At 36.7% G+C, this 12,776-nt stretch overlaps 1 protein-coding gene across 6 annotated transcripts in view; it reads left to right on the top strand.

Moving 5' to 3' along the window:
- Positions 1 to 9,632, top strand: part of CWC15 (CWC15 spliceosome associated protein homolog) — a 63,546-nt gene extending 53,914 nt beyond the window's left edge. For 5 of the 6 annotated variants that reach the window (XM_055356106.2, XM_055356107.2, XM_004051988.4 and 2 more), the window contains 6 exons: positions 819 to 957; positions 1,533 to 1,645; positions 1,955 to 2,043; positions 2,924 to 3,031; positions 6,619 to 6,737; positions 9,463 to 9,632. In XM_055356106.2, the coding sequence (XP_055212081.1) occupies positions 827 to 957; positions 1,533 to 1,645; positions 1,955 to 2,043; positions 2,924 to 3,031; positions 6,619 to 6,737; positions 9,463 to 9,592 (690 nt within the window). In that variant the 5' untranslated portion in view covers positions 819 to 826 and the 3' untranslated portion in view covers positions 9,593 to 9,632. Of the gene's footprint in view, positions 1 to 29; positions 130 to 818; positions 958 to 1,532; positions 1,646 to 1,954; positions 2,044 to 2,923; positions 3,032 to 6,618; positions 6,738 to 9,462 lie in introns of those variants that run through there. The other variant, XM_063693467.1, reaches the window with a different exon arrangement.
- The last annotated feature ends 3,144 nt before the right edge of the window (positions 9,633 to 12,776 follow it).

Raw genomic sequence — 12,776 nt, 5'->3', positions numbered from 1 at the left:
CACTTGCTTTTCCGACACTAACAGGGTTTTAGTGACTGCATCTGCTACACAGTATTCTTGTGACTGCTCCAAGCAGAAAGTAACTTGAGGAATGAGTCCCTGATTTTTGGCATCAGAATCCTCTGGGGGGTGAGGTTCTTGTTTTTTTGCAACAGTCCTTAAATTATAACCCACAAACGATCTGATTTATAGTATGATGCCTGTTGTAGGAGAAAATTGGCTCAACAAACGGTTAAGAATTTTTTTCTATGTAACTGTCATTGAAGTTTAACACACTTTTCTCTGGGACATTTAGTAACTTTGTCAGTGATATTTTTTGTTTGTTTTTAGCTTTTGTTTCTACTAGCCTATTTGCTATTGTGTGAAGTTTAGATAAAATGCAAACCTTACAGAGTCTGGTAGAGTAAGGTTGAGTTGGAAATTTTTAAAACTCAAGTCATGGCAGTACTGTATTTTACTAGGGTTTTGACATGTCAAGTGTCATAATTCTTATAATCTATGAGGCATATCTCCATTCCACAGATGACAAAGTTAAGCCAGGTGACTTGCTCAAGCCCATATAGTCAGAAGGAGAATAGGGATGCAAACTCAGGTTTTCATGACAGAATTTTTTGTACTAAGACAAGCCTGAGAAGCCATATTCCTTGTACAGCCTAAGCCTCATAATTTGTTTTCTTGAAAACTTTTGCTTAAGAAGATTAAGCAGGTTTTGGGGAATGAGTTTTAGAACTTATTTTACCAGTATGGATACTGATTAATACTCTATAAAATGAGTGTTTGTAATGTTGGAAATAACTTGATTATATTTTTCTTCAAAGCATAAAAGATGACAACAGCAGCCAGGCCAACCTTTGAACCTGCAAGAGGTGGAAGGGGAAAAGGAGAAGGTGATTTGAGCCAACTTTCAAAGCAGTATTCAAGCAGAGACCTACCCTCTCATACAAAGATAAAATACAGGTAATAAGACTTTCTTTTTTTATTGTTCACAAAACAAGACCAGATCTGTTAAATGGCATGGTCATGATATAGTAGTATGTTTGAGTTATGTCACTTATCTGTTTTCATAAGAATAGAATGCAATAGGATGTTTAACACTACAATTCTGCTGTGATTTTAAAATGTGAAATTCCTACTAACCAGGAATTTTCATATGTTGATAGAACAATAAATAATAGAAATAATAATGCCTCAGAGAGATTATGCACTATGAGCACCAGTCAATATATTAAAAGTATTACTGTTAAGTTCTGAGTTGATATAATCCTAATAAAAATTAAAGACATTTTAATCACTGTAAAGCCTTATTATAGGAAAATATGTGATTGAATTTGGACTTCTTGAAATATTGGGAACATCACAAGAGTGGCTGTTAGTAACCTTCAGATTAAATTATGATCTTGTCTACTTCCCTTTTTTCTGCTCAAAGGACAAAGTCTCATTCCTGAATTGTCTTCCATTACTACAGTCTCTGTGTGTGTGTGTGTGTGTGTGTGTTTAAGTAACATTTTTGCCCTGGTTTGTTTCTACTTTAGACAGACTACTCAGGATGCCCCTGAAGAGGTTCGTAACCGTGACTTCAGGAGAGAGTTGGAAGAAAGAGAGAGAGCTGCCGCAAGAGAGAAAAATAGGGATCGTCCAACCCGAGGTACCAACACTATCCAAGACATTTGTCTCATAAAATTATGTTGTTGATAGTTTTTCTTTATGTAGCAATTGGAAAATGTTAACCATTTGTTTACTTTTACAGATTGATGTGAGCTGTAGTACTTTCTTAGGTCATTAGAGATAATAACAACAAATATTTACCAAAGGCTTATTTGCCCAGGCACTGTGGATGTGAGTTCACTGTGGATAATGCTTTTAATGTGGGCTCCTTGTGCCCACAGGTCCCTAAAACATTTTAAGAAATGAAGTATTTGTTTTACTAAGTTAAATGATTTTTGTTTCCCCCCAGAACATACAACCTCCTCTTCAGTGTCAAAAAAGCCACGGTTAGACCAGATTCCTGCCGCCAACCTTGATGCAGATGACCCTCTAACAGATGTATGTTTTGTTTCCTCCTTTCATCTCTAATAATTGATTTACCATGTTTTTCTAAAATACTTGTTATGTCTTTGCTTTAAGAAGTGACATATATTTATGTTTACTTACTGTTATTCAAATATAGCCCTGACCTCAGTGCTAAACTTTATAATTGATTTTAAAACCAAAAGTATTATTTTGTGGGACTTAAAGAACAAGTTTGATCTCTAGAGAACCAAATATGGAAGGAATCTATTAAAGGATATGCTTTCCCCCAAAATAATGTCCTGTACTAAACTACTGCACTACTGCTGTGTTACACACCTCTCCAGGGCACTCTTCATACTGGGCTTCCTATAAACAGTGCCCTCTAGAGTTGTACCTGGAGGCCTTTCCATATTAGATATGTCCCCTTCTATAAGTGCAATACACTTAATGGTTCCCTCTGTGCTTAGGGAGGGAAGTAATCTAAGCAGAAGGTTTTTAAGGATTAGCACATCAGTTAATGTTAAAATTCTATGGGACCCTAGAGCCTATAATCAATTTGCAGTTTTCTACATACAGGACAGTGAAAAACCTGAGTGGCATCCAATGAGTAATATCTAACTATGTATACATATCAGCAGTTAATTCTAGAGTTAATTGATGGAGTTACTCATAATAGTTAAAACAGGAAACCTAATTTCAACTGAAATTTAATGATTATTCATTTGAAATTATTTTCTTCTGAGAATTTAGCACACTTTTTTGCACTTTTGATTATCTTTGCTGCTAGCTTAAAGTTGTTTTGAGCTACATAAAATTGTTTTGACTTTGTTAGGGTGATACATTGTACATATGTACTGTGTTTTGGTAGTGTGTATTTTCCCTCCAATCTTCTGGGCTCTTACTGTTCTTTTAGGAGGAAGATGAAGATTTTGAAGAAGAAAGTGATGATGATGATACTGCAGCTCTTCTTGCAGAACTGGAAAAAATTAAAAAAGAAAGAGCTGAAGAGCAGGCCAGGAAGGTAAAACCAAAGTATTAAATCTTTACATCTATCTTCTCACATACACTAAGGTAGAAATTTTTTTGAATATAAGTAATATCTTCTTATATTAGAAATCTCCCTTACCGTGTCTAAATATTATAGCACTTGTAGATCTATAAATGTGATTATTTTTATGACATCCTAGGTATCCTGGTTATGTAAGATATTCTTTCCAAATAGTTCAGATGCACTGAGTAATATTCACAAGCTTGCTAGTCATTTACTTGTTTATTCATTTGTTCAACATTTAGTCGATATCTGTTAATTGACAGGAGAATCAAAGATGATCAAGATATAGTTGTGGTCTACAAAGATTATCTCTCTGCTTGTCTACTGCCTAGGTACTATTAAGGCAGTCAGTAGATATTATATAACCTAGGTCTAGCTACCTAACTTCTCTGAGCCCCCACAGTCTCTCTGTTTACACAATATGAGGAAAAAATATAAAACTCAAAGATAGTTAAAATTCTGAATAAATTACCCAGAGTGATAATAAGAGGTGAAACTGAGGAGGCAAGTGCAAGTCAGAGCATTAGAGGTTTGCAAAACAATACTGAAGGAGTCTAGATTTTTTCTAAAGGACATGAAGAGCTGGTTGATTTCAGCAGGAGATTGATAAAATTGGATACGCATTTTAGAAAGATTACTCTGGCAAAATATGGAGGATGGATTGGAAAAAAACTGAGTTAGGAGGCTGTTCCAGTAATCCTCCCAATTAAGAGACTCTTAGCTTGTATGATAGGAGTTGGAATTGAGGTAAGTAATTAGATGCTGATAAAGCTGATTATCAAGGAGGTCAAAGTGGGAAGGGGAGCAGGAAAAAATAAAAAAGGAGGTTGAGTTGACAGATAGTGACTGATTGATTGTAGCAGCAGAGAGGACCCTCACTTTCTAGGGGGATGTTGGTGCCATCAATACAGGGAATGCAAAAGAATTGCCATATTTAGGCAGAGAGAAGAGGTAGTTGATGAGTTCTGTTTTGAACATGTTAAATTTGACACATTGTGAGACATTCAGGTAGGGATGTCTGCTCCTGTTTTCAACCAGAGCAGCACAGCTTTTTCATAGATTTCTGTGTAAAATTTTATTTGAGGCAAGAATTGTTCTGTTTTTAAAAAAGAAAGTAAGAAAATATACTGCATGGTCAATACCAGGAATCTAGGGAAGTAGACTTCATGTGAATCAGGAGGGCCAGGGAAGAATTCAGAAAACAGGTAGAATTTGGGATAGACTTTGAAGACTTAGAATTCAGATTGGAAGAAGAAAAGCATTTCAAAATACAATTCTCATCAAAGTTTTGTATAAGAGAGCATAATTCCTGTAATAGCTTATAGTTTTTACATCTAGTTTTTAAAAGTCAAAGAATTATAAAAACATTCCCAGTCCCACTTGCATACCACTAGAGGGCAATTGTTCCAAATTTTTTTAGCTTGCCTAATAGTTCTGGACACATAGAGATGAGCAATTTAAATGCTTTTGGTTGACCTTGAGGGAGGATAAACATTTTAGACAGAAGGCCTTGCAGCTTTGTGAGTTTCATCTAATATCTGTATTAAAATGTGTTAATATTTCTTGCGGTTGAATGATAGTTTTGTTTCTTTTATCCCTGTTTCCCTTTCTATTGGCTGGTTTTTGCCATGTTCCAAATTTAAGATTTTCAAACCATTTAGCCCTTGTCAGGGGTCAGCACCCTTTCTGTAAAGGGCCAGGTAATAAATATTTTAGGCTGGCTGGTCATGGAGCCTCTATCACACCTACTCACCTCCACTGTTATAACATAAAAACACCCACAGAGTACATAAATGAACGAGTGTGGCAATGTTCCAATAAAATATTTACAAAAACAGGTAGTTAGGATTTGACCTACATGCCATCTGATGACTAGCCTATATTATGAAACATAGTATGCCTGCTGTTTGAATATAGAAAGAGTTTATGCCTTTTTTCCCAGTGCTGTGTGTGGCAATCATTCAGTAACCCCAAAGGAAATAATATTCCAAACATAAAATGTCCATAACCTTTATATGTCATAACACATAATAAGTTTGGATATATTGTATACTTAAGCTCCTATTTTTCTAGTATTTCAGAGAAATATCTTTTCCTTTTAAGCATTGGTATAATTTGTTACAAATAAATATATAGCTTTTAGAAAGCCACCTGTTCTGTGATGTATAGTTCCTGATTTAAGTTCTGACCAGTGACATAAAGGAATTTTCCTATTTCGTTACAAGTTAGATCTTCTCACCTCCCATTTTCATTTTTAGTTTTCTTCATAAAAATGAAATTCATTGTTTACATTTGAATATTGAAATGAAGTATCAGTAACCTGTATGAAAAATTAGATTATTAAAATAATAACTTTTTTTAAATGACTTCCACGCCATGTGTTTTTCCTTGATCTATTAAGTCATCAATTTCTGTTATCCCCAAAACACAGCAAAATGGGATTTATATTTGGCTTAAGATAACATGTTGACAGGTAGATCTAGAAGTGATAGCTAAGGATTTTAGACATTTTATATTCCACATTCTGAGAAGGAAACTCAGGGTGATTTGACTTTGAAGAAGTTGATGATAAAATAAAAGTGAAGAAAGACAGTGTTGTAACTGATAAAGGATGGGAGGTATAAAAATAGAAACTGAGGCCAAGCACGGTGGCTCACGCCTGTAATCTCAGCACTTTGGGAGGCCAAGGTGAACGGATCACGAGGTCAGGAGTTCGAAACCAGCCTGGCCAACATGGTGAAATGACGTCTCTACTAAAAATACAAAAATTAGCCGGGCATGATGGCACGTGCCGGAGGCTGAGGCAGGAGAATCACTTGAACCTGGGAGGTGGAGGTTGCAGTGAGCCGAGATCACGCCATTGCACTTCAGCCTGGGCAACAGAGTGAGACTCTGTCTCAAAAAAAAAAAAAAAAAGAAAAACTCAATAATAATAAGTCAATAAAAACAAAATAGATCAACCTCAGGTAAATTAGTAGAAATTCATGTTAACTGGATATAATTTTGTACATGGTAGTTTGTCCTATTTTAGGAGTTACTTCTTCATTCATAACTTGTCACCAAACCTAGAGATGCAAGTTTACATTATTAGTAATTCAAAATAAGATTAAAATTAATCACAGGTATGACCCTTTAAAATGGAGGTAATAGTTTTGCTAAATGTGTCTTTTTGATATTCAATATGTTCTTAAATTATTAGAATATGCTTATTGATATATGCTTAAAATTTAAAGCAATTAATTTGACATGTACTTCAAGAAAGAAAATAGATTTAAATATGGATCTGTAGCATTTCACAGTTGGAAGAGACTAATTACTGTATGATATCAACCATGAAATATTTATAATAAAAATGCTAAATTATTTTATTTTGATGAGGGAGACTTTTCTAGTATGCCTCGAAAACCAAAAAAAAAAAAAAAAAAAAAGCCTGCCTTGATGCTTTTGTTGCCATAAAATCCTAATGATCGGTTTTTTTTTTTTCAGTGAGCTAATATAAAAAAAATTGAACCCAGAGTTAAAATAAGTAAGTGTTAATCTTCCTTTATCATTGACAGGAACAAGAACAAAAAGCTGAAGAAGAGAGGATTCGTATGGAAAACATTCTGAGCGGAAACCCTCTCCTTAATCTCACTGGCCCATCCCAGCCTCAGGCCAACTTCAAAGTTAAAAGAAGGTACTATACAGTAACGGAGTAATGGAGTGTGTGTGTGTGTGTGTGTGTATACACACAGGCATGCAGATTATAAGTTGGATAGCAAGGTGCATTGTAAAAAGCTTCTAAAAGTCCACCGTCCATTCACTGGTACTCTTCTCTGTTCAATTAGGAATAATGGAAGAAGCCAAATGAAAGAAAATAAACTTACTTTCAACAGATAGTTGCAGTAACCAGCTGTGTACTAGATAATGATGTAAGCACTAGGGACAGAGTAATAAACTGAGGCCCTTACATTTTAGGTGTGCATATCAAGGGCCTCAAGATGGCCTCTCACATTCAGACACTCACTAGAAGAACTCAGGGGACTTGGTGTATAGTTATACGCTTGGCTAAGGTAATAAAGACACACAGCTAGATTATAAAGGGAAAAGACACACACAGAGAATAGAGGAATCCATGTGCAGGTTTCACTATGCTCTTGTCCCTTCCATGAGTGGTCACACAGCACATTGTTTCCCCCAGCAAGGACAGTGCAGCAACGTGTGCAGTGCTTCTGCCCAGGGAAGCCCGTTAAAGATCCCGCGCCCAAGGTTTTTACTGGGGGTGGCTAGTCATGTACGCAGCTTTTGCTTAGCACATACCAAAGTCCCGACTTCTAAAAGGATAGTAGGTGTTCAGCGTAAACCACATTATTTGTAAATTATAGGCACAGTGACAGTGAGAAGATTTCTTAGATCCAAATTTTCAAATGCCAGCCAGGGGCCAGCCTTGCAAGCAGGCATTTCTAAGGATTGTAGTACTAGGCCTGCTTTTTAAATTCTTTCTGTACAGTGTGTGTGTGTTTGGAGGGGTAAAAAAGGAGGGCCGAAAAGGGAGAAAATATAAGTTGTAAATACTGTAAATCCTTCAGATGGTGATATATAAAATAAAACAGAAAAGCTTACAGGAAATGCTGAGGGAGGAAGATTGGTTGTTATTTTATATGCGTTCGTCAAGGAACCACAGTGCTTAATTTTTAAACCATATTTGTTATTTTTCACCACCTCTACTGCTGCTATCTGCCATCTGGAGTGATGCAGTACTGCTGACCGCTTTCCCCTCTGGAGTGATGCAGTACTGCTACCTGCCCTTCTCTCTGGAGTGATGCAGTACTGCTGAACGCTTTCCCCTCTGGAGTGATGCATTACTGCTACCTGCCCTCCCCTTTGGAGTGATGCAGTACTGCTGACTGCTCTCCCCTCTGGAGTGATGCAGTACTGCTGATACAGTTCGGGAATTAGTCCAAGCTGGAGATAGTAGATTTGGAAGTTATCAGCTCAGATAAACTTTTTAAAGCCATAAGACAGGATGAAGTCACCTAGGGAAGGGTATAGCTAGAGAGGAGAAGTCAGAACTGAGCTTGGTATGTTTAGAGGTTAGGTAGATTATTAGTTACCAGTACCTGTTCTAATCATCTAGCCAACCTCTAAACATTATACAAGTGCCTGATAAATATTGATTGAATTAATTTTGAATGAAAAAGTCTAGGCTAACAAGGAGCAGCCAGTTGGGAAGGGAGGAGAACTGAAAGAAGTGAAACAAAGTGTTTCAGGAGGAGAGGAGTGATCATCGAGGACAAATACTAATGTCAGGAAAGAGCATTTTGGTGTTGGGAAGGAGGGACAAAAAGCCTGTTTGGAGTTGAGGAAAGACTGGATACAGAAAAAACTGTACTGATTATATACAAAAATAAAGCTATATAGTTTGTTCTTTTGCCTTTTTTGAATGTAAATGGAATTGGAGATAGAAACATGTCTTATATCCCAGTCATATTGATCTGCTCAGCTTGTTATGCTTCTGTGTACTGCATCAGTGATGACTTTACTGCACTGTTTTCCAAAGGTGCCCACGTTTGTTGCTCATTGTGCACTTTCCCACATTTGTTCCCATGTGCAGTTTCTCCTGACATGTAAGCGCATGCACACATAAACACACACATTATATGGGCTTGTGTTTTATATATATTTGTGAGGGTATCAATATTATGTATATGGGCCTGTGTTTTATATGCTAGGTGATATTCTGAAATCATGCTGTTTATTTTCTATAACACATGTATTTTATAACTTAACTTATGGGTGTTTTTTTTTTCATGCTTATACATTATGGGATCCAACCAGAGTTCTGCTCTGAGCTCTTCAGCTGGTACTTCTTGGTTAATGTACATGTGGGCCATATCTGAGCCTTCATTATTATACCCCAATGATTCCTTCTCCTTTTGTTGGCCTATAATGTGAATATTACAGTAGATGATTACTAAACATTAACTGATAAAAGAGGAATATCTACAATCCTCAAAACCACATAATCTAAACTACATTAAATTGATTGGCTACTATCGTGTACAGATGCCTACACTAATATTAGGGTAGTCCTAGGTGCTGCTTCTTTCTATTAGACCTAAAAACATTAAATATTTATGCAATTAAAATCTATATATTTCTATTTTTTAACTCAAAAGTTTCTTTTACTGGAGAAATAATAAGAATGTTTTAATGTTCTAAGTAGGAATTGCCATTCTTGCTATAAGAAAGCAAGATTATATATTAAGGATGACATTATTCTTTTGAGTGTAATTGCTGCATTAGATGATACACATGTTGAGCATATTTCTGTGTAACTGACTAAGCCTTGCAGTGCATGTAGTATTCTTGTCTCCTGATACAAACATTTTCAGACGTTCTGTTTGCTTTTTCTTCCTCAGGTGGGATGATGACGTTGTCTTCAAGAACTGTGCAAAAGGTGTAGATGACCAGAAGAAAGACAAAAGATTTGTAAATGACACACTGCGATCTGAATTTCACAAAAAGTTCATGGAGAAATATATTAAGTAGTACAGTTTTATGTGCTTAATTAAAGACTGTAAAACGTAAAGGATCATTCTGACTTTTTTTTATGAGTTTTTTTTTTCTTTTCCCCTGTCTAAATTGTGTGTGGGCTTCCCCAGTTTTAAACTCCTATCTTTTTCTTTAGTGATACCTTACTTGATAATGGACTTGGGAATAGGTTTAACGCAGTTTGTATTCTCCGAATGTTTCCAGTGATATGTTTTCCTGGGAAAAGCAAATCTGCCTGTAATAAATATTTTTAATCTAAATAACCAAATCTGGGTGCCCAACTTTTTGTTGGAATTTATGCTGCTAGTAATACATTCCATAATTTCTTTTGAAAAGAAAAATTACCATTGTGTATTGTGCTTGTGCATTAACTTGCCCTTTTCCCCCTGTTTCTCTCACATTTAAGATGAGTTAATTCATATTTTCTCTGCATTTTTTAAAAGAGTGTAATGGAAGATGAGAGGGATTCTATTTGGGACCACATGTTGGTGTGGAGGAGTGTCGTTGACAGTAAGCACCCCAAGCGTGTGTCTGGGAGAGCATTGGGTATCGCTCACTTCTGCAGGTACTTGTTTTTTTTTTCTCATGGCCCAAGAGGAGAGCTCTGTAAGCATTCTTTTAAAGTATACGGTGCTCACTTGTGTTCTGGATACTCAACTGCCATGTTTCCTTTGAAAGAGATTGAATATTCACTCTGACATGCATTTAGTGCAAAGCCTGAGAAAGCTTCAAACAATATATAAAATAAAACCTTTGGAAATAACAGTTTTGTTATCTTGGAGGATGTATCTATGCGAAGTGAGAGGAAGAGCTAGGCTATACTAAAAGCAGTAGTTCTGGAAAATGAAGTTTTTGTGAACCTAGGCTGTGATTTAAGAAGGCCACTTTTGATAGAAAATTTGAGACCAGAAATTGAGCCTTTTATAGATAGAGACTCATTCATAGGCTTCCTCAGCCATGAAAAATACTGAGGTTCCTAAGGTTAAAGATAGAAGTTTTAAAGCAAAATAATATGTTACTATTTAAGTCCTTTAATACCTCATTTCCTAATTAAATGGAAAGTTCCATTTTCCCATTGGAAGCTTGGACATTGGTTACATCTATCCTGAGTCCGGTGTAGAGCTGGAAATGGAGCCCAGGTCTGGATTCCACATTTATATTCTACATTTTTTCAAACTGAGCTCCTAAAGTTTTGGATACTTCAGCTAGTGTTTTTAAGAAGCTTTTAATATTAAAACCTTTTTATCTCCAACTTTACAACTTAGAAAATGAATTTACACATGGTAAAACCCTGTCTCTACTAAAAATACAAAAATTAGCCAGGCGTGGTGGCAGGCGCCTATAATCCCAGCTAGTTGGGAGGCTAAGGCAGGAGAATTGCTTGAACCCAAGAGGCGGAGGTTGCAGTGAGCTAAGATTGTGCCGTTGCACTCCAGCCTGGACGACAAGAGTGAAACTCCATCTCAAAAATAATAAAAATTTAAAAAAGAAAATGAATTTACATTCATTTTTGGTTATCTTCATAGCAACCTTAGGTAGGAAGTGCTGTGTTATTCAAAATTGAGGAAAATGAAGCTCAAGCCAAGTAACTTGTTTAGGATTAATACATGATAGATCATGTATGAGCACCTTACAATTACATAAAAATATGCTTACAGATGTAATGGGCATTATCAGACTTCTAAAACTGTGGTTCTTGGAATTGCACTTTTTAGCATCTCAAGGGCCAGGGGTCTGACTTAGGTGCACTATTTCTCCAGGGTCTACTTGTTTCAGATTCCCTATTTGAGCCTGAAAGGTTTAGGAAGAATCAGAGTAAAGCTGATTTCATTGATTTCTTTCTTCCTTTCCCTGTGGTTTCTCAATGTAAAACATCCTATAACCTGAGTCAGACCCAGGAGATACATAAATGTGTTGTTAGCTTTCAGATTTACAGCGCGAGTAACAACATACTTAGCTAAATTGCCTTGCACCCTCCTTGTAAAATACCTCTTGTTGGAGTGGTTGTGGAATCTGTCTTATCCCTTCAAAAGCTGATGCTGATTGGAAAGAGAGGTCTTTGAAGCCAGGAGGACATGGTGTGAAGCCATCTGTGCCACTTCAAGCTTTATTCAAACCAACATTTATTGGCCAGGTGTGGTGGCTCACGTCTGTAATCCCAGCACTTTGGGAGATCAAGGCGGGCAGATCACTTGAGGTCAGGAGTTAAAGACCAGCCTGGCCAACATGGCAAAACCCCATCTCTACTAAAAATACAAAAAAAATTAGCCAGGCGTGGTGACTGGTGCATGTAATCCCAGCTACTGAGGCTGAGGCAAGAGAATTGCTTGAACACGGGAGGCGGAGGTTGTAGTGAGCCGAGATGGTGCCACTGCACTCCAGCCTGCATGACAGAGTGAGACTCCGTCTCAAAAAAAAAAATTAAAAAAAAAAAGAAATGTTCACCAACTGCATTTGTACTTTACTCATCTAATTGACACCACTCCCTATTAGGTAGCTGATATATTTTCCCCATTTTATAGATAAGGAAACTGACATTTGTAAGAAGTTTAAAAACAAGCAAAGTCATAAACGTAAAGGAGGTGGGCCAAGATTGAAACCTAGAACTCTATTCTAAGCCCATCCACTTTATTGCTTTGCTTGACTGCTTTTCTGTTAATGAGCCCTTTTGACTGTTTTCTCTCCTATGGAACAATAGTAATAGGACAATCATGAGGGAGTTTTGTGAGGATTAAATAACAAGGTTTAAATATCTGGCAGGCACATAGTAAACTTCATGCATGTCTATTCACCTGTCTCTAGTAGCATTTAGCAGAGGCTGTGTAAAAGTTCAAAAGCCTATTGTTTTGTTCTGTCATAAAGTTTGATTCTGAATTAAGAGGCTCCCTGACCCCTCAGAACTTTGGTTGGGCCATAGGTATGGCCGAGACAGACATTGCCTGGTCACTAGGATTAGAAACTCAGTCATAGCACTCAAGTAAAATGAAGACTTACCTTTAGAAGACTTAAAAGGCATTTCCTTTGTTCAGCTCTTTCTTGGTTTCCCTCTATTTGTCTGTTCCACTTTTTCTGCAAGACTTGGTTTCTGTACCACAAAAATGGAGGTCACTCATTCATGCTCCTGGCTTCCTTGATAGAAGGACTTCATGGCTTTATAGCTCCACCAGCCAATAGAGCCTCT

Source organism: Gorilla gorilla, chromosome 9 (genome assembly GCF_029281585.2).
Source record: "Gorilla gorilla gorilla isolate KB3781 chromosome 9, NHGRI_mGorGor1-v2.1_pri, whole genome shotgun sequence".
In the NCBI taxonomy this organism is placed as follows: Eukaryota; Metazoa; Chordata; class Mammalia; order Primates; family Hominidae; genus Gorilla; species Gorilla gorilla.
Note: the sequence above shows the minus strand (reverse complement) of the source record. Positions and strands in the feature narration are given on the sequence as shown.